Source organism: Daphnia carinata, chromosome 8, assembly GCF_022539665.2.
Source record: "Daphnia carinata strain CSIRO-1 chromosome 8, CSIRO_AGI_Dcar_HiC_V3, whole genome shotgun sequence".
Classification (NCBI taxonomy): Eukaryota; Metazoa; Arthropoda; class Branchiopoda; order Diplostraca; family Daphniidae; genus Daphnia; species Daphnia carinata.
The window spans coordinates 2,033,821-2,056,278 of record NC_081338.1 but is presented as its reverse complement, the minus strand read 5'-3'; the positions used below and the strand labels follow the sequence as shown (position 1 = coordinate 2,056,278).

General features: G+C 43.9%; 3 protein-coding genes across 3 annotated transcripts; all 3 read right to left on the bottom strand.

Annotated features, from left to right (window-relative positions):
- Nucleotides 1-7,999: 7,999 nt before the first annotated feature.
- Nucleotides 8,000-9,349, bottom strand: LOC130704116 (uncharacterized). The gene has a single exon (XM_057525593.1). The coding sequence runs from the start codon at nucleotides 9,347-9,349 to the stop codon at nucleotides 8,000-8,002; it is 1,350 nt and encodes a 449-aa protein (XP_057381576.1).
- Nucleotides 9,350-9,367: 18 nt separating this feature from the next.
- Nucleotides 9,368-11,161, bottom strand: LOC130704115 (uncharacterized). Its single transcript, XM_057525592.1, has one exon. It carries the CDS (start codon nucleotides 11,159-11,161, stop codon nucleotides 9,368-9,370), a length of 1,794 nt encoding a protein of 597 aa, XP_057381575.1.
- Nucleotides 11,162-13,920: 2,759 nt separating this feature from the next.
- Nucleotides 13,921-15,054, bottom strand: LOC130704113 (uncharacterized). Its single transcript, XM_057525591.1, has one exon. The coding sequence runs from the start codon at nucleotides 15,052-15,054 to the stop codon at nucleotides 13,921-13,923; it is 1,134 nt and encodes a 377-aa protein (XP_057381574.1).
- Nucleotides 15,055-22,458: the final 7,404 nt, after the last annotated feature.

The window sequence follows — 22,458 nt, the reverse complement described above, 5'->3', positions numbered from 1 at the left end:
ATTCTGCGTGTAAATGTAACACCTATGTGAAGAAGTGACAAGTTTGAAGGCCAGAGCCACCGGCAGATGATGTTGTTGGCGCGAAGAAGAGTATTTAGGGAAAAAAGGGCATTGCAAGCGTGGGCAAATGTAATTTAGAGATACGGTTGGCCGTTCCTTACACTATTTTCTAAATGTTCTTGGGGCAGGCTTGAGGAGGACAAGATGACGAAACACGAAAAACTGAATTAAAAAAGAGCTTTTCTTCTACGATCACGAGATCAAGAGAAAATGTCTCTCAAAATTTGTCCAAATTTCTTCAATTGACGTGTACTTTTTTCGTTCCATACTGTTTTAATCAACGTCGTATTTATCTTGATAGACTTCTGCATTCTGTGAATAAATAAGTGTTTGCCGACTAGATGGCGCTATAGAATTGCTAAACGTAAAGGATGGCACTGGTAAAAGTCTCTTCAGGCGTTCGGGGTTCGAGGTTCACTGTCACCAAATGTAAGGTTCGAAAAAATCCGTTCCTTACTTATAATTATTGGATAGCGATGATGAACTGTATTGTTGCACTGTGTTCGAGTATTTTACAAAGACCAAATTGATAATTGACGAAAGGAGACTTACGGAGACAGTCTGACTGAGATGGCACTTAAAAGAAGACTCGCTGTGATGACAACTGAAAGTAGACTGCTTGGCAGTAAAAAGTAGACTGCACGGTAGAATTACTAAAAGTGGAATGCTGGCAATCTGGAAAAAGTACACCATTTATACGAAGAAGCAAGGTCGTTTAGGATTAAGTGTCCCAACGGGAATAAATATTCTGCGTGTAAATGTAACACCTATGTGAAGAAGTGACAAGTTTGAAGGCCAGACCACCGGCAGATGACCTGTTGGCGGAAGAGGGGAAAAAAGGGTTGCAAGCGTGGGAAATGTAAAGAGTACGGTTGGCCGTTCCTTACACTATTTTCTAAAAGGAGGACAAGATGACGAAACACGAAAAACTGAATTAAAAGCTTTTCTTCTACGATCACGAGATCAAGAGAAATGTAGGTCATCGGCGAAAGCTAGTCACGTCTCGGAGCCACAACATGAAGACACCCTTGTGCAGAGCATAAACGGCTTGTAGACTATTCACGCCCAGAACAAGACTTTTGGGGCCATTGAATAATCCAAAAACAGTTCAGAAAAGAAAACTTGAAGTACGTGGCAAACTGTTTGGAAAATGAATAGCGGTTCCCAAAAAAGGAATAGACAAGGGGGTTCTGTACGCGCAAAGTTAAAACTTAATTGTTAATATTATCCATACCTATTTATAATTTGGATCCAAATGTAAGGCGACTCCTCCATCTGCGCTTTGTCCAGCTCTCGACATCTGACAGTTCCAAAACGAAAAATTAGAACACCTCCACTTGTCAAGTGACACAAATGACATACCTTTGATGGTAGGGGGTTCCATATCGCAACTGCCAGTTTGCGAGCGAGAACAACGAATTAGTCTGCGGTACACCTGTAGAATAGAAAATATGTACATCAGATTTTAAATCGAGGTCAGATCCTATTCAAATAAGATTCGTGTCTGCGATTACGTCAAATAACAAACTCTAATTGGTTCTCTAACATTATCTTTTGTTTGCGGTAAAACCTTTACGAAATGCTTTGTTTTGATTTTGCCATGTGCGATCAACAGCTGGTTTAGACCGAAATCTAAACCGGTCTGAGCTTGTTCGCATTGACAAGTGTTGTCTCATTTCTGCCATCGCTTTACTTTGTCTAATCGGATCGTTGGATATCAATTTTGACAGCTGATTTTAACTTAATACTCACTCATAAGGGAAGAAAACCTGATTCTTTATCTGTTTTGACATAATACGAATGCTGATAAAACCTGTTTTAGCTCTGACTATTTTTATAAGTTTGCTGATATATGTGCTTCACTCAGTTAGCAATTAACATTGGGCAATGCCTACGAACACATAAAGGCACATAAAGTGTGTAGGCTTACAAGAAGTGTGATATAATATTTGTTACCAGCGTGTGATGGAAATAGGAATAAATCACACTATTCACACCAGCAATTACCACCAAGGATAACAACACTGATAGGCAAAAATAAGAAATCAAGCAATTGTTATGTAAAGAGTAGAAGAACATTACTTGAGACTTATGAACTAGCACGATTAAGGACAGTACACGTATTATATCACCAGTAGTGTTGGGGATACTGATACCGATACACCGATACATCTGTATTTTCAGATACAGTGCCGGTCCACTTATAGAACCGCTTAGCTATAGAACCAGCTCGGTTATCGAACCGATTTTTCCTTGCCGTGTTTCAGCGCCGCCATTGGCTGTATTTTGAACTAAATCCATATTTTTGGGTTCGAACGTACGGATTACGCATTTTAAAACGTACAAGCACATGTTATTGAAATTGGTTTTAGCAATTTTAGACAATAGTACAAATTGGCTTAATGACTTTACGTAAAATAATAGCCTTCCAAACGAATTCAGGAGGAAAATAATAAAACAAATGACTTATCGTGCTGCTTTTCTCTTTGCCTGTTAATGTTATCAGAATTTTTAAATAACTGTATTACAAAATGACACTTTTCGTGTCGTTTTGTTTTTTTCCATTTATTAATTATGGGCGCTGAAACAGGGGAAATAAAAATCGGTTCGATAACCGAGCCGGTTCCAAAGCTAAGGGTTTCTAGAAGTGGACCGGCACTGTATCTAATATAATGACCAATCGTTGATGGGGCATCCTCTTTGTGGTAGAACCTTATTGTTGGTAAAATAATGCAGGAATGGTTGAGGTATTAAATTCTAATATGAGAACCCCCTTCCCCTATTCTGGGTAGTTGCATAGAGATCAGCACTATCCCTGTGCTATTCGCTTTTACATTCACATACTGTCAAAATCTGTGTGATGAAAGAATCGACGATAGGTGGCTCTGAGATCGGCTGCTCGGTTATAGAACCATTCAGTTATAGAACCGCGCACAGGCCGGTTCTATAACTGGACCGGCACTGTACTCGATACCGATTCGATTCGATTTAGATATATCGGTGTATCGGTTCAACGCCATCTAACGGTGAAGAATGAAACTACAATGCACCACTGTATTTCAAAGGGGAATGATCGTTTGTATTAGAGCGGCCTGTATCGAGTAAAATATTATGTCTATTTCATTCTTGTTTTATTTAGAATGAATATATTTATCTTTAGTACACCAACCCACAGGTTTTTTACCGTGGGACTAAAATATTCTTGTTGTCCGGAAAACGATCTCCAACGATAAATTCTCAACATCAATTTTGACAAATGTTCAATATCTAAAACCTCAAAAACATTTTAAAGAATAGTTTTCGCGAAGAAACTATGTGAGTATCGAAACACGGGTCACCGATTAACTCTCCAACGCTCTACCACTACGCCAGATCGTCTATGTTTCAAACAACAACTACTAAACATATGAAATTCCCTATACCGATACATACCGATACGGAAAACAAACAGTAAATATATATAATATAATATAATATAATAATATATCAATAAAACAAATAAACGTCCTGTTTCTTGTTGTATACACTTTAATCTGTTAAACTTTCTTTGATATTGCATTCAGTAAAGATCGTCGATATGTTTCAAAACAAAAAAAATATTTGATAAATAAAACAAACAATAAAACGAAAGAAAAATCTCGGACATGAACCATTGATATTCGATGTTCTAGCTTGACGTTCTAACAAGACACCCATGACACTAACAAATTTGTTATCTGCAGAAAGTAGAATAATTCTGTAATGAAACTAAGCGATACCGATTTTTTATAATATAATCTGTAATTTTGATGTGTCCCAAATAACTGAAGTTTTCTTAATATTTGTAAATGGCATCTAAATTTTCGATTATAAAAACCGACTAGCTCCGGAATTGAACCTTAGCCTACGAATTACAATCCCAACACCCTACCACTGTGCTGTTTTTCATATTTAAACGTTAACAATTTACGAAATAGACGAATTTAATCATTCGATATATTCCGATACGGAGAAAGAATATTAGGGAGAAAATTTTTTTTTCGAAAACTACCTTTGTTTGTAAACTTATTTTTCCCCTGGTTTTTATCGGAGCCCTGCGATAATTTCGAACCCATATATTGACAATTAACACAATAAAAACTGAACGAGAATTTTTGTCGTTTTGGGATTCGAACCTTAACCGCCAAGTTGTCAGTCGCATACCATACCATTATGCCATCAGTTCCCAAATCCCTTGTAAAGTCTTAGAAATAAATGAATTTGAATATATCGATACGATTCGATACAAGTAACAAGCAAAATATTGGTCTATGAAACACCTATTAAAAGTAGTGCACAACAGCGGATTTGAACCCACATTTCGAGAAATATCTGTCACAGAATCTACAAAACAACTAGGAGAACTTACAAGTTTGGCAATGAAATAACATAAATATATCTTAAATAGTACTAATACCGATATTTTAAAATCATTTTAAATTTCAGTTGTCGCTATTTTCATTAAATATCTTTCAATTTAATTAAGTAAAATTTCACAATATAACAGAAAACCAAGAATCGAACCCTGTATTTCCAGTTCTCAGTGCTCTTCTTTGCCGCTATGCCAACGCCGTTGAAGTTTCTCGAGCAAAAATTTAAAGCAATGGACTTAATGTTATCAATACATTCCGATACAAATAGAGAAAAAAATGTTTAAACGTTTAGATTTTATACGATAGAACCTACGACATTTGATTATATATTAACAGCTTCTACCTACCACCCAGGAAATCTTACCAAAACAGCAATAAGATAAAAAACGTTTTTTTTTATATTACTAATCCTGGTATGTTCGGGGTAATAGTAAACGTTTTGCATAAACATTTTCTAAATTTGTTCAGTTAAGAACTAAGATAAAAAAATAATTTGGGAATCGAGCCTTGAAGTTTCATTTCATTTTCCTCTTCTCTACCACTGAGCCATTACGGTCGAATTGTTTTCTCAAAACTACGTAAGCCATGAATTTTATTTTATCGATACATTCCGATACGAAAAATTAAAAAAATATTAAAATTACACAAAAACTATTTGGCGGACTTGAACGTAGGTAAACCGACTTTATAATCACCAGTTATACCCACCAACCCATATCACATGAAATATAGCAACAGAGTCTAGTACTGGAAATTAAACGATACCGATATTTTAGAAATAATTTTCAAACAATATTTGCCATTTGCAGTGAATGTTATTTTTTAAATTTTTGCGATATTTTAAAAATGTATTCAATATCTGGATTTCTATAGTGGTATTTGAGCCCGGGGTCTCAGTACCCCGAACGCAAGACTATACCACTGAGCCAAACATGTTTATAATTTTTGAGAAATTCCAGATAAAATTCGATTCATTACCGATACCGATACACCAATGTATCGACGATACGCAGATACAACGATACGATACATCGCGTATCTATAGAATTCCGATGTATCCCCAACACTAATCACCAGCGACAGTAATGGACACTCTCGTCACCTTCTGTCAAAACTGCCTACTGCTCTAGGCTAGGCGGCTGGGTTGCCAAATCAAGGGAAATGCACAACAAAACAAAATAACAACAACAACAAAAAAAGAAATTAAATTAAGTCGCCTTCGCCGATTCATTCTCCCCCGAGACTGGAAAATCTTTGACAGTCGAGTTTGCTTCAAGAAGGCATAACTGGTGAATCCCTCGGCGGAAAATACTGTTGTCCATCTGGATGTCCACAGCCCGGACGAGTCCGTCCGCTCCAGGGTAGGTTTTAAGTATACGACCAGTTGCCCACTGGGCTCGCTTGAGCTGCTTATCAATCTCCATAATGAAATCCCCAACTTGGAAATTCCACTGGCGAGTCTGCCACTTCTTTCGACTAGCCAGAGATTGAAGATAGCTCCCTTTCCAGTGGTCCCAAAAGAGGTTGTTTCGTAGCTCAAAATAAGGAAACTCAGAAGTTGTAGAGTTGCGACTTCGCTGTTGTATGCAGCGAGTGAATTGCCTTTTTATTAGTAACCAGTCTTTGCAAGTGTGTATCAGTGTGTGGTGTCTGTAATCACAATTAAGGTTAAGGAAAGATATGCATTCAACATATACAACAAATACCTGAGATGGCACGAGAGATAGTGTTTTGCCACTCAAACTAAGGGACCACACTACACAAGTTTCCTGCAATCTAGTTTACGGCAGTCTAGAATGCACCCACATGCAAAATAGGACAATTAAATAAGGAGAAAAGAGGCAGAAAATAGAATTTACCTGAAGGAACAGATTCACGAACGATAAACACAGTGATTACTTCAATGACAAATGGTACAGCAGACGAAAGTTGCAAGAGGAAGGGAAATATGGGAAAACAGAAAAGCGCCAAAACTATACGATTAATAAACACGCGTTGCCAGATATTATAGGCTGCAGCGCTACATTTGCGCCGTAACATTCTCCCCCCGAATCCGTCGTAATCCGGTGGAACCGGAAAGACGGATGAGTTCGTAAAAAGGCGCAGCTAACAAGATACTTCAGGACTATCGTTGTGCGGTTAGACAGAGACGACCTTTGTAGAGCTGGGCGCTTTCTGGGAGTCAGCAGTCGTCGCAGTAGGGGCTTGCTCTAATAAACACAGGCGATGGATGGCCCGGGAATAAACTCCGTCTTCCGTTTGGACCTTGACTACCCGAACAAGTCCATCGGCACCAGGGTAAACTTGGATCACTCGTCCGATCTTCCATTTCCGCGAGGCAGATTTGGGTCGAGGAGCATGACGACATCTCCGATCGAGAGATTTCGTTGCGCCGCTTTTCACTTTTTACGTGGCACCAACGACGGCAGATACAATTTAGTCCAAAGGTCCCAGAAAAGCCGGGCCATCCGCTTCACATATCGAAAACGCTCTCTAGGTAGAGCGTCGTCAAAGGAACCTGGCAATAAGTCTGTTGTGGGAGCGCGATTTAAGAAATCGTTCGGCGTTAGCGGCCGAAAATCCGCCGGATCCGAGCTAGCGTAAGTCAAAGGACGTGCGTTAAGGAAGCCTGCGATCTCCGCCAGCAAGGTGCGGAGCATTTCATCCGTGGGATAGCGCAGCCCTCCCTTTTCGATTTCTAATGCTCGGTACAGAGCCCTTTTCGTGGAACGTATCAAACTCTCGTGTGCTCCACCGAAATGAGGCGATCGGGGTGGTTGGAAATGCCAGTCAATAAGCTTTTCGGTCCGAAACTTCACTATTTTGTCGTCTTCTTGGAGATTCTGAACAAGATCGTTCAATTCTCGTTCCGCTCCGACAAAATTGGTTCCATTGTCGGAGTGTATGGAGACTGGCTTACCAAACAAGCCGATGAAACGCCTGAAAGCGAGCAGAAAATCCTCTGATGAAAGTGACTCCGCCAACTCCAGATGCACAGCACGGGTCACCAAACACGTAAAAAGCGCTCCGTATTTTTTGTGGACTCTATTTCGACCCGGACTTGTTTCCAGAGGGCCGAAATAGTCCACGGCTGTATGAGTGAAAGGTGGCGAATAAGAATTAAGTCGGACTGCCGGTAAGTCACCCATCATTTGGGCTGCGGGCACCGCTCTCTCCCTGATGCAAGACAGACAAAGCCTACGTGTCTTCTTCGCCACTTCTCTCCCCCGGATGATCCAGAAATGTTGGCAAAGCTTGGCGAACAAATAATCAGTGCCGGCATGATGCATTTCTTCATGCACAATTTTGACTATCTTCTCGGTTAATGGATGTTTGTTCGGCAGCAAAGGAGGGTGCCGATTATCGTACGGCAATTTGGATCGCCCGATCCGTCCTCCCAGACGCATTAAACCAACTTCTCCAATGATTGGGCTGAGAGGTAGAAGATGTGAGGCGGACGGAAGAGGTTTTCCTCGTTGTAGCAACTGGATCTCGTCGAAGAACGCTTCCATCTGACATCTCTTGACCAGCTCTAGGGCGTCACCTTCTTACTTTAAAAAGGAAGAGAGGTTAGTCTGATCTAGCTGGAACTCCGACCAGTTAAACGGATCCGAAACTGCTCGAACATGGTACTGCTTGGTGTGCTTCATTTCCAGCGTTGCGGCCATCCACGGCAGATCTTGAGGCCAATCCGACTCAGGTTTAAAGAGGAATTCTGGGCCGTCTTGCCAGCTTCTGGGAAACACTTCGTCACCTATGGAAGAGCGTGTGGCGGCGTCCGCTGGATTCTGGCGTCCGGGGACGAAGCGCCATTCTTCCGTCTCGGTTAGAGTTTGAATTTCGCCGATCCGGTTAGAAACGAAAACCTGGTAAAAGGAGGCAGTGGCTCTAATCCTGTTACGCACGGTGCTGCTGTCTGTCCAGAAGAATCGTCGCTGGATCGGATGTGTTAGGGAGCTCTGAATGGCTGCGGCGATCCGGGAGCTAAGCAGGGCAGCGTTCAATTCCAGCTTTGGTACCGACAGCGTCTTTTTAGGCGCGAGTTTATTGCTGGCCTTCACCATCCGCACTTGGACTCTTCCAGAACGATAAGCGTTGCGGAGATACACCACTGCCGCGTACGCTTCTTCCGAAGCGTCTCCGAAAACGTGCAGCTGGGAATTTTCGATTTCAGATTGTTCCGAAAATAAACAACGGGGAATAGAGACCAGAACGAGTTCTCGAAGACTAGTAAACCAGGAATCCCACCAAGCTCGATCATTCTCGTCTACGGGATCGGACCAATTCAGCCCTTTAGTTCCGAGTTCTCGCAACCGAATCTTGGCCTTTACGACAAGTGGTGCCGCTATCCCTAGTGGATCGAACACGGAAGCAACTTTACCAGTGAGACTGATCCTAGTATATTCCTCGTCATGCATGTAGTTGACTCGGAAACCCAGCGTATCGTCCCGAAAGTTCCAAACCACTCCGAGCACTTTCTCACTCCCACTATCCGTCAACTGGCAATCAGGCGGCGACACTACTGATGGCCCATCCTTTCCGTGCATTTCTCGAACGAAGTCGACGGAGTTTGAGATCCATTCTTGAAAATGTAGATCAGCCGCAGCCAATGCTTCCCTTACGGTTGCGGCCTCTTTTACCGCTTCCTCGACCGTTGTGGCTGATCCCAAATAATCGTCGACGTACATCTTCTTCTTGACATCGTTGACGACTTCTTCCCCCACCTCTGCATCCATAATGGCCCGTCGAGTGGTGTGGATGGCGATAAATGGAGAACACGTAGCACCGAAGGGTAAGCGATTCATCCGGCACACTAGAGTTTTGGAAGCCGCAGGATCCTGCCACAGAAAGCAGAAATAGTCAGCATCGGAGGGATTAAGTCGGAAACGACTAAACATTGCTTCTACGTCTGACGCTCACGCTACGGCTCCTTCTCTGAATTGGGTTAAGACGGCTGAAAGAGAAGGCTGAAGAGCTGGACCGCTGAGAATTGCGTCGTTCAAAGACTTCCCATGGAACGGCGCGGCTGCATCGAACACGACACGAAGCTTAGGACCCTTGTAGACGCCGTGGTGAGCTAGGAAATATCTTGCTGAAACTGCTTCCTCTTCGGAAAGTATGGAGGCATAGCCCTTGTCGATCGTCTTCTTCATAGCGACTCGATAGTCGGTTTCGAATGCCGGATCTCTGTCGAACCGCTTTAGAAGACCCCGAAGACGCTGTTGGGCCATCAGACGATTGCAGACGAGGTTTGGTTCACCTGTCCGCCAAGTGATAGGAACCTCATATCCTAACTCCAATTTTCGGGTCCCAGCTTCCAAAATGGCAAGGGCTTGTCGTTCGTCTGCGGACATGCCTACCAATTTGCATTCCGTCCCGAAGTTTTCGGTATCACAAAACTGGCGAAATGCCACTGTTAACTCTTCAAGGTGTGTAGAGCTAGTGATCTTGTGCGTGCGCACAGCAGCAATGATGGCGTCATTTTGAACGACGCCTCGAATAAGCCAACCCAGACGACTCCTGGTGGCGGTAGGCTCATAATCTCGGCCGACCCTAGATTCGAGAGGAACCAAAAGATGAGAGTAATCGGTGCCAATTAGAATGTCTACTCTCCCGCCGGACTTCGTGACTGGAAGATCTGCAAGGTGCGCCCAGCGCAACTTAAAAGTCGCCCAATCTGTCAAAGGGGTAGCGCTGGCGACGGTGGGAGAAGTGGAGAAAGAGAGATTCAATATCTCGCTGGAATCGGTGCTGATCTGGAAATTCAAGCGTTTAGATGCATAGCGATTCACTACACTCCCGGCGCCGTCCACGGTTAGGATTTGACGGACCCCAACGACCTTGAGAATCTTCGCGAATCCCTGTCGCATCAAGGTAGAGTCGCTGCCTTCGTCGATGAACACATTGGCCATCACTGCGTTCCCGTCGCGGTCCAGGATCTTAAGCCGCATCATACCCATGGCCACTCTGCAAGGCCTTTGTCTTCCTGTTTGCACCATGGTCGTTCTGGATGACTCTGCTTGCGGGTTACTAGATCCTCTGGAGGAGTCGTGGAGAAGCCCGTGGTGATAGAGACGGCATTCTGAAAACTGGCAGGGTCTCTTCTGGGCGCAGAACCTGGCGGAGTGCTTGGTACCAAAGCAACCGAAGCACAATCGGTGTTTGGCACAAAAAGCCACTCTCTCTCCCACTGCCAACGATTTGAAGTCTCCGCAGTTCTCCAGCTTGTGGTCGCCTTCACATTTAAAGCAGAAAAGACTGGAAGCGCCTTTAAAGGGAGAAGAAGGGTAATCCGTTTTTCGATTGGAGGAGGTTTGATGACTGCTGGCCTGACGACTACCGAACTTGGGTACAGAGCTATGAAGCTGCTCTGCTGCGATGCTGTAGGCGTTCTGATAAGCCGCTGCTCTATGACTCAACCAGGTCCCGAAGATGTCCAAACTTCTTGTTTCCAATCCTCCCAGCCGTCCATCGTTCCAGGCTAGTCTATCTGAAAGTTGGAGGCGCAGACAAACCCTTTCGATCAGGTCGGGTGCATAGGTCTCTCCAATCCTGCTGAGCTCGAACAAATGCGACCTCATCTTCTCAGCGAAACGTTTGAATCCGATTGGGTCGTTCTTCAATTCCAACCGGTCAATCGCCTGGAGGTGCGCGGCTCTCATCACATCTCGACGACCGCAAGATTGCTTTAAGCGACGCAATGCTTCCATGTAGGCGGCTTCCCCGCCTCCTATCCGTGAACTAGGTCAGAACAATCGCCTTTTAGATAGCGTTTGAGCAGAGCAAGTTTTTCACCGGCAGTTTTCCTGGTATCATGGACGAGGGCGCGAAACAAATCTATCCACTCGAACCAGTCGAGAGCTTTGCCGGTGTAGTTCTCAAGCTCTGTTCTCACCGACGAGCTGCAAGGAGGTCCACTGTTTGGCTTCAGACGCCCGGCGGCATAGTGCTCAATCCAATCGTCTGGTGCTGCTTGAGAATCCAGTGAATTCAAATGACGTTGTTGCTGCACCCAGTTGGACGCGAGGGAATTGAATGGAACACCGGCTTGGCTAACCGAGGTGCAGCGATCCTCTTCCAGACTCAATTGTCGCAGAGCTTGTTGAGCCTCCTCTGCTGCAACGTGGGCGACATCGGCTTGACTGGAAGCTTCTTCGGCTTGCTGACGAGCTTCTTCTGCTTGACGATGCGCGACATCTGCTCTCTGCCTGGCGGCTCTAAGGTTTTCGGTCAGACGGGCTGCGTCTGATACAGGGGCAGACTGAGCTGGACGAGATGAAATTTCAATAATTTCCGAAGGACGCTCTCCTACTCTTGAAGTTAGATGATCTTCGGCCCTCTCAACGACTTCGCCAGCGAGCTGGATATATCTCAGATGCAAGCTGTCCTGTCGGTCGTTTTCGGCCTGATCTTCTACCGCCATTAAGTCAGAATGATGTTGGTTTGCTCTTGCCAGTAAACTGTCGAGATGCCGCATCAGCACGTCAGGCAATGTCACCTCGTGATCCATGGGAGCGAATGAGGGTGTTAATTTGGCGTGTAGTAGTCGTGAGCTGATGTCGAACCACCTTCCTCTGGCTTTTCCAAGTATTGATGGTAGCTGAATCCCTTTCAACATCTCTTCTCACGGCTGTGTCTCCACCAATGGCTCCCTCGTTGAGCCCCAATTCATCCATCTTACTCAAGGTTGCGTCTTGAAAAGTAGGAACAGCAAGAGGCCAATGCTTCGTAGAATCACCGTCTGTGAAATCTGAAGGCAACCAACTCTAGGTTGCTGGTAGGAATACGACGAACTTCCTCTGATGAGCTCCGGCTCGAAGGACCAAAATGTTTCGTAGCTCAAAATAAGGGAACTCAGAAGTTGTAGAGTTGCGACTTCGCTGTTGTATGCAACGAGTGGAATTGCCTTTTTATTAGTAACCAGTCTTTGCAAGTGTGTATCAGTGTGTGGTGTCTGTAATCACAATTAAGGTTAAGGAAAGCTATGCATGCAACATATACAACAAATACCTGAGATGGCACGAGAGATAGTGTTTTGCCACTCAAACTAAGGGACCACACTACACAAGTTTCCTGCAATCTAGTTTACGGCAGTCTAGAATGCACCCACATGCAAAATAGGACAATTAGATAAGGAGAAAAGAGGCAGAAAATAGAATTTACCTGAAGGAACAGATTCACAAACGATAAACACAGTGATTACTTCAATTACAAATGGTACAGCAGACGAAAGTTGCATGAGGAAGGGAAATATGGGAAAACAGAAAAGCGCCAAAACTATACGATTAATAAACACGCGTTGCCAGATATTATAGGCTGCAGCGCTACATTTGCGCCGTAACAGAGGTTGATCACCCTCTGGACATAACGGTAGTTTTCTCTTGGTAGAGCATCTTGAAATTCTCCTGCTGGAAGATCCGCTGCGGGTGGCCGGTTGAGAAAATCATTGGGTGTCAGAGGACGAAGGTCATCAGGATCCGAACTAGCATACGTCAGGGGTTGCGAGTTCAGTAGGCCAGCCACTTCAAACAGCAAGGTTCTTAGGGTGTCTTCTGTCAGGTACCGGAGAACACTTCGTTCTACCTCCAAAGCAGCATACAGAGCCTTTTTAACAGAGCGGACAAGCGTCTCATGAGCGCCACCGAAATGTGGCGTATAGGCAGGTTGAAAATGCCACTCTATTTCTTCTTTTTTCATAAAGTGATGGGCTTCACCTGCTGCGTGCAAGGCATCTACCGCCTCCCTCAGCAAGCGCTCGGCACCAAAAAAATTAGTCCCGTTATCAGAGTGTAGGCTGCGTGGTTTACCATACAGCCCGATGAAGCGGCGTAGTATAAGCAGAAAGTCGCTAGATGACAATGAAGCTGCGAGATCCACATAGAAGGCACGGGTTACTAGACAAGTAAATAAAGCGCCCCATCTTTTGGCCACACGATTCCGGGCATAGCTTATTTCAAGCGGTCCAAAGTAGTCACACGCCGTCCGGGTGAAGGGAGGGGCTCCGATCTCTAGGCGGGAAACAGGTAACTCGCCCATTAGTTGCGAGGCCGGTCGCGCGTTGTATCTTCTACACCGTAAACACTCTCGCCTCACTTTCTTAACTGCTTCACGGCCTTCCGTTATCCAAAAGTGTTGACGGATCTGGGTTAGCAAGAAGTCCGTGCCAACATGTTTGAAATACTCATGGAAAGCAACTATGAGTTTCTTGGTAAAAATATGTTTCCCGGCAGTAGTATGGGATGCACATTGTCGTAGGGCAAGTTGACTTTATTAATTCGCCCGCCCAGCCGCAAAAGACCATCTTTATCAAGGACTGGGGTAAGAGTGCGAAGACTTGAAGTTGACCTGACATCCTGTCCGTTTTTAATTAAACTCAACTCGTCGGCATAAACTTCCCTTTGGCACTGTTGAATTAGTTCCAAATATTTACTTTCCAACCTTAACAGTGCTGGTATGTCTTCGGAGAGAGCTAGAACGTTTCCCAGTCAAAGGCAGGGAGCGTAGTCGTCGTATGTACTCTTGACGGGCGAAGCTCTTCGGTAACGGCCATCCAGGGCAGGTCTTTGGGCCAGCATCTTTCTGTCTGATAGAGAAATTCGGGCCCGTCCAGCCAACTGATGGGAATAGCTTCGCTTTCCAACTGCGACCTGGTGGCTGCATCTGCTGGATTGATTTTACCGGGCACGAATCTCCATTCTTTGGGTTCAGTAAGAGTCTGAGTTTCTCCCACTTGGTGGCTGACGAAAATTTGATAGAAGGATGCGGTTGCACGTACCCAGTTTCTGACGGTACTACTATCAGTCCAAAAGTAACGCCCGTGGACATGGTACGTTAACGCCCTTTTGAAAAATTGGGCTAAGCGAGCCTCAAGAAGAGCTGCATTCAGCTCCAGCTTAGGAATAGACAGAGTCTTTGTTGGCGCGAGCTTATTGCCCGCCTTCACTTGGCGAACAACGATGTTCCTATCTTCATACACATTTCTTATATAACTAACAGCAGCATACGCCTCTTCCGAGGCGTCACAGAAAGTATGAAGCTCCACTCGAACGATGCAATCCTCATTTGGGAACAGACAACGCGGAAACTCGACGTCTTGCAGCTGATACAACGTAGAGAACCATTGTTGCCACCAATGACGTTCTTCTCCTGTCACTTCGACATTCCACTCGAGACCTTTTACACCAAGCTCACGTAACCTGTTTTTGCCTTTCACTGTAATCGGTGCGGCTGCACCTTGTGGATAAAGAATGCTAGCCACTTTACTGATCAGACCAACACGCGTGTACACAACACTATTAAGTCCACTGATTTTAAAACTGAGGGTGTCTCGGCTAGGTCTCCAAATGACACCTAAAACCATTTCAGTGTCCGCGTCGCCAAAACTATGCGGCTTGTCCTCAACATCGGGGCTGGTATCGGCTGCTTGCACAATAGCGCGAAATTGCGGGGAGTTGGGGGTCCACCGCTGTAGATGAAAATCACCGTCGGCGAGTACGTTCTTGACCGCCAATGCGATCCAGGCTCCAGTTTCAACGTCTTTCGATGATCCTAAGTAATCGTCAACGTAAAGATTATTTCGTACAGCTGCTGCGGCCTCTTTCATTGCAGGCCCTGCGTCGTCAGCTACCCGCCACGTAGTGCGAATGGCTATGAACGGGGAACAATTAACACCGAAAGTAAGTCTCGTCATTTCACAGACGCTATCGGTGCCATCTTCCTTTGTCCAAATAAACCGGTGAAAACGTCTATCTTCTGGTTAGAGGCGTATACGGCTGAACATTTCTTTAATGTCTGCCGCCCAAGCAATTCTTCCTTCACGGAACTTGATGATAACAGCTGGTAGCGGATTCTGTAAAGCTGGTCCACTGCAAATGCTGTCATTAAGACAACGCCCACGGGATTTTGCCGCCGCGTCGAATACCACGCGAATCTTTGCGTCTGGGGATTTTCGGACACCAAAATGTCCAAGGTAGTACGCCGGCCCATCCGTCGTTTGCTCCTCAACAGTTATACGCCTTGCATAACCCTCGTCGAAATTAATTTGCATAGCTGCACGATAGTCTTGCTCGAACTCTGGTTCCCGCTGGAAACGGTTGCGGAGGCTTCGGTTCCGATTCTCTGCTAAAACTCGGTTATCCGGTAATGATGGTTCTCCTTCTCTCCACAAAATAGGCACCTGGTATCCTACGGCCAGCTTCTTAGTCTGAGAGTTCAGCATGTTAAGGGCTATGAGATTTTCTGGTGACATGCAGTCCGCCTGATTCTCTGTTCCATAACTTTCCGTGTAACAAAATCTACGCATAGCCGCTACCAACTCAGACCCGACATCATGAGCGGTAGCAGAGTTAAAAAGTAAATTCACTTTGGCTCCTACCCGTGAGTCTTTACCGACGATACCACGAACAACCCATCCGAGTCGAGTTTTGATGCAATTGGCTCGTAATCTTTCCCACTTCTTGACTCGATCACAGCCATAAGATGAGGGTGGTCTAGGCCTAGCAACACGTCAACCTGACCTCCACTGCAGCGAAGTGGTAGGTCAGCCAGATGGTTCCATTGCTTACGCAAAGTGTTCCAGTCAAACAGTGGAACAGGCTTCGTTACTACTGGAATAGATGAACCACGGATCATGATTCTTTCACCAGAGCTGATTTGTAGTAACAGTCGCACACGTTTGGAGCTAATCTGAGAGTGTTTGCCACCAATCCCATCGATTTCAAGAGTTTGTTTCACACCGTCAAGACCTAGTTGTTTAACCAAGCCTTGCCGAATCAACGTGGAGTCGCTTCCTTCGTCAAACATGATGTTAATGGGAATAAGATGACCATCAGCGTTAACAGCATCCACTCGGATAATCCCCAGGGCCACCGTATGCGGAACAGATAGTAGGGTATTTGAGCAAGAATTGGTGCCAGCACGAGAGGTCGCATGCAATAAAGGATGGTGAAATAACTTGCAATCGGAAAAGGTGCAGCTTTTCTTGAATCTGCAATCTCTCGAGGAATGCTTAGCTCCGAAGCACATAAAGCACAGCCGATGTCTAATGCAAAATGTCACTCGTTCCCCAACAGCCAAGTCCTTAAACTCTAGCTTCAAGCGGATGCTCCCCCTCGCATTTAAAACAAAAGCGAATGCTCTTGTCCTTTGGCTTGGATTTAGCGGTATCAGCACAAGTCGAACCATGGTGAGCACGGCCGTGCTGTCGCGGTTTTATCTGGACCCCAAATCCAATATTTTTCATCCTAGGGCTAGAACTGGCAAGTTGGTCTGAAGCGATGGAATAGGCATTCTGGTATGCAGCCGCTCTCGCACAGAGCCATGTACCAAATTCATTTAAGGTACGGAGATCCACTCCTGGTGCTAGGCCCTCTACCCGTCCGTTATTCCATGCTAAACGGTCGTTTAACGTGAGCCGTTGTTAGAGCCTCTCTATTAGGTCAGACTGGTCAGTCTCCCCTATCCTGCTGAGATCGAAGAGGTGGGTGCGTGCGCGTTCTGCAAGTCCATACACGACATCGGCAGCATCCTCCTGAAGTTGTCGTTTAAGAATAGCCAATTTTTCGGCAGGTGACCTTGACGACTGGTGAACTAGGGCGTGGAAGAGGTCTATCCACCAAAACCAATCAGCGCCTTGCCAGAATACACCTCTAGTTCGATCTTCACAGAAGAACGGCTCTCTGAATCGTTGCGCGTTGTCGGTTTTCTCTTCCTGCCCGATAAGCATCTATCCAAGCATCCGGTTCAGCTTCTGTAGTAGGGGCTACAAGCCTAGTTGGTCTGTGATAATGATCCAATCATTGACTAACGTTGCGATGTCTTGAAAATTCATTTTCGGATTCTGGAAAGTCGGACCGGATACCCCGTTGGACATGCCTGGTTGGTTCAGGGATGGTCCTAGCAGCACCTGCTGTCTCGCTGCTTACGTCAGCCAAGCGACTCTGATGAATGCTTGACTGCGAAAGTTGGTCTATTTCTCGGGGTTGGGTTTCCAAGACGAGCTGCTGCAGTCCAATTGGAAGTTGAGATTGACTTACAACCGACGGGGCATCCTCGGCTCGAGCGGCGATGTACTGCTCAACAAGCTCTACGCTTGTATTCACTTGTGTTACATAAAACAGATGCCTCCGCTGTTGCTCGTCAAACTCCTTCTGCTCGGTCAGCTCTTCTGCCAGCTGGTCGTTGAGTTGCTCGGCTACTGCCAAAAGTCTCTTTGCCTCCCCTAGTGCAACCATGACCTCTCTTCTTGAGCTTCTCTCGGCTATGCGTTCATCGATTATCGTACAAGTTATGGTAATCTGACGCCTTGTTGTCTTCTGCTTTCTTTTCCATGTTTCCACATCACCTGGAATTACTGTTAACACGGTCTTAGTGGTCGTGCTCGAAGAACTGGGTTGTCCTGTCGGATTCAGATGTTGAGAGGCGCTATTAATTGATTCAGCCATGTCGAGTTGATTTCGTACAATCCAAGATTTCAAGCAAACTTAAAATAGCAGCTCCGGTTCGAAGGACCAATGTTTTAGCTCTGACTATTTTTATAAGTTTGCTGATATATCTGCTTCACTCAGTTAGCTATTAACATTGGGCAATGCCTACGAACACATAAAGGCACATAAAGTGTGTAGGCTTACAAGAAGTGTGATATAATATTTGTTACCAGCGTGTGATGGAAATAGGAATAAATCACACTATTCACACCAGCAATTACCACCAAGGATAACAACACTGATAGGCAAAAATAAGAAATCAAGCAATTGTTATGTAACGAGTAGAAGAACATTACCTGAGACTTATGAACTAGCACGATTAAGGACAGTACACATATTATATCACCAGCGACAGTAATGGACACTCTCGTCACCTTCTGTCAAAACTGCCTACTGCTCCAGGCTAGGCGGCTGGGTTACCAAATAAAGGGAAATGCACAACAAAACAAAATAACAACAACAACAAAAAAAAGAAATTAAATTAAGTCGCCTTCGCCGAATCAAAACCGCTACTACGAGTTTCTGTTTTTGGATACATAAAAAGAAGAAAACATTGTTTTCTGTTCTATCACTTCATTAAAGGCAGAACGTAAATAGACAATCTGCTAGGAAAAACATATTAAACTGTTCAGGAATAAAAAGCAATTTCCTGCTGTTTCAGGTACCGGACGTCTGTAACACCGAATTCCACGCCCATCCGCTGACGGTAGTCGTTTTCATAACTTGCTCCACAGCATCCGCCTATTAATGAAAAAAAATACAAGGATACAAATGACTCAAAGGTCCCTACAACAATTAAAGTAAAAGCTTATTTTCGTAGGGTCAGTCACATCACGAAATCCAAATGTCGGCCCAATAAAAACGATCCGTGACCTCTTTTTTTCAGTGAAATTTTTACGCCTTTGCCAAAATCTTTTCTTTGTAGCAGAAGAATAAAAATGGAAGTTGCCATTCTCTCCTGTTAGAACATTGTCGTTACAATATTTTTTTCTTCCCCCACAAGCTGCGTGACGATTCTTTGAGGGGCGCGTTTTTTGAGGGGCGCGTCCTTGGCTGTTAACCACGAGAAAGTTCCTTCCATTCGACTGGAACAACCAACATTTTCAGTCGTCCTGGTAGATTGCATCTCTTATCAGATGAATGGGTAGGCGTTACTTATGCCACTTGTACGCCAAAAAAACAACGTGTAGTACCTATAGAAAACTCTCTCCCGATCCATCAATGCGGATAGAAATCCGATCATGTTGCATCGTTGGGTAATTAATGAATCGCTGTACAGTTCTTCCCGACGTCTGTTACATTTCAATCGATCGATGTGTATGTCAACAAGATGAGGCAGGAACAGGTTATTTTTTGCTTGGCCACCCAACGAAACCGGATGAGCCTTTGGCATGAATAGAATCTTTTGTTTTCTTCACGAATTTTTAATCACGATCTCTCTCCTTTCCTTTTCGATTATCCGGTGCTATTTGTGTTGCATACGGACCTTTCTCCTCGTCTTCCCAGACACTGGAAGCCACCTAAATCTTAATTCACCTAAACAATAACAAAATTTCTTTAAAAACATGATTACTTTTCACTATTATGAGAATTTCATTAATTCCCCACCGCTCTTGCGAGTTGTGGGGGGGGATAAGGTAGGGAAAAAGTGCACAGCCATTGCGGACATGCCGGGAGTCACGTGCGCATCCCCTGGCCAGCACTTAGTTATAATTGTTACACCACCTGGAAATAATGTTTTCCTACGAGGAAGTGTTGATTCTTCTTCTTCTTTCATTGCATCAGGGATGGATCTTTATTCGAAAATCGACAAAAAAAAATTTCATGTCACGGTTCACTCTCACACCAAAGAATGTGGTCAACAAACAATCCACCATAACTGGCTATCCAACAGCTGCATTTCTTCTCGTGGGTAAAAATGGCCTTTGGGAAATGTATGGGTAAAGGTTGGGCATCGTAAAAGGTTTTTTCTTTATTCTTAAATCAACGGACACATTCCATAAAAATTCTGTGATAAACGGACACAATATTCCCGCTACATCTTCCTATAACTGCGGAATCCCGTAGTTTTGCTATGTTTTGATTGTCAAATGGCGGAACAAATCTCTCTTTACAATCAACTTTTGCAAAGTAAACGTTCGTTTGCCATTGAATCAGAGCGAATCAAAAAGATAAATTTTCACATCTTCCAAGTTTTTAAATTTATCGTTAACAGATATCGCAAAAGTACTTTCAGAAATGGAATTTATAGAGGCAAGCCGGTTGAACGATGCGATCAGGACACGATATTCAAAACGTGGTCTTCGTGTTAAATCGAAAATGGTTTCGCCTGGAGAAAGCTTGACTATCATCCTATCCATCTCCCTTTCTCGTGTTTATTGAAAATAGGACGATAATTTTCTTTCTCTAGAAAGACAATTTTTACATCATTTCCCTGGTATGATCGAGGAGGAGGCAAAACGATCTGGCGAAGCATGACAATAATGACGTAGACTTGCCGTGTTAGAAAAAGTTGTTTTCCAAGAAATTGCGAAGAATTATTTTTAAAAAGTTTCCCCCTCATATTTGATAGGAAAAAGAGTCATTTGAAATCTGTTGCTAGTCAATACAAAATAATAACTGTCCTCCCTTCACGGTCCATTAACATTTAACGGTTGCTGTCATTGTCGTAAGATTAAAATCAACACAAAAATGAGTTTCCAGTTTCAGTCCAGCAACTCACTCGAACTGATTTTTTGTGTTGGTACATAAAAAAAAGCAGTAAAAGAAAATGATGCACATCCGACCACGGTTGAAGGAAAACGAAACAGAAGAAGAATTTTCTTTTGGGAGCTATCTCAAACAAAGCGGGATTAGTCGAAGTTTTAAACCCTTTTAACATCTGTCGCATAGACGTCGTTAAGTGTTTCACCGTCACACGTGAATCTTTACTGAAAAGACTGCATCAGAAAAGCATTAGAACCTTGAATTTTGCAACCACTTTAATGCAGCAACTGTCGTCAAACCTGTTACTACCCATGTCTAACAAGCTAACTAGCAAATGACTTGCTGTACATCATAATTTGAACAACCACGAAATGATATACCCTGCAAATCGGCTTCAATAAGGCGTACAAATTCTGAATGGGGGGCGGATGGAATAAAACGTGGCAGAAGTTTGGAGAAAATTACACAACGATTCTTCCTCCAAAAAAACTAAGGTCATTCTGATTTATTAACTATGGACGAGGTTTAGGAATTACGCCCACATTCAAGGATATAAGATACAACAAACCGGCATTGTCTCGAGATGCAAGTAACGAGGCGCCCATTTTTTTCATCCCGCTTATCTGTCGATATCGTCCAGTGGGCACGTCATCCACGTTTTGTACTGTGGGAAACAGAAAAAGAATACAATAAACCGAAACAAATAAAAGGATTTCTGCGAGATTACCAGTACGTACAAGTTCTAACGGGGTCTATCCAGCTGTCACTAGATTTACAGGACGCCATTTTGGCCAAAATGGGTAACACGTACAGAACCACGTCCATCAGATGTTCCTAATTGCAGTGAAATGATCGTAGGACTATGCGGTTGGTACGACGTTTGTAACTTTTTTGTCTTTTTGCAAATCTCATTTTCCCACGTCGAAAACGTCATTGCCAAAAGTGCTAAATTTTTACTAATGCAATTTTGTAATAAAAATACTCGATGGTTTGACATCACAATTTTCTTTATTTGAATTTTTGATTAATATTGTAGCGCCAATGGACTTTGTCGCCTATCGCATGATGATGGGCGATTCGCAAGTCAGGCGTTGGCTAGCATTGCCGTCCTAGCCGGATGTCAGGAGCCTTAAAAGCCCGACTCTGATAAGCCAGTTAGTTGAACAGTAGCCAAGTAGTCATTCATTGAGTTGTTGTGTCATAGTTGTCGGATAGTCGATTGTGTTGTAACCTGTTGTGTAGTGCTGTATGTTGTGAGTGCGTCTAATAAACGAACCTTAACCCAGAGTTGTTACAATATCAAACGTTTCTCTGCTTTTTCTTTACAAATATTTGGATATTTTCAATAAAACACCAAAGCAACATTGCCATGGTAAAACACAGACGGATTTGAATTTACGAATTTACAGTAAAACGTTTTATAATAAAATGGACTAATAATTTGTATCCTGATTTGAGTAAAACACAAACTCCCGTTTCTGAAAGATATGTAAACAGGCATCAACACCGGTTATGCAAATCGTTAAAGAGTCTGCTGTCTTCTTATTGCGTAGTTCTTGCTCCTGTTATTAGCTGATTTTTTCACGTACTATACATTGCCCAGATTTAAATAAAACAAATCGTTATATCTATTACTCAGTGATGGTTTAATAACAGGATTCACCTTCCAAAAATAAATACATCTAAACAAAGAACGTTTAAGGTAAAAATATTCTAGCACGTGAATATCTTGAAATGACGTCGAAATGGAAACCTGTTTTTGTGATCGTAATACGGGTAAAACCACAAGTCAAAAGTTGAATTGATTAAGACCTGAA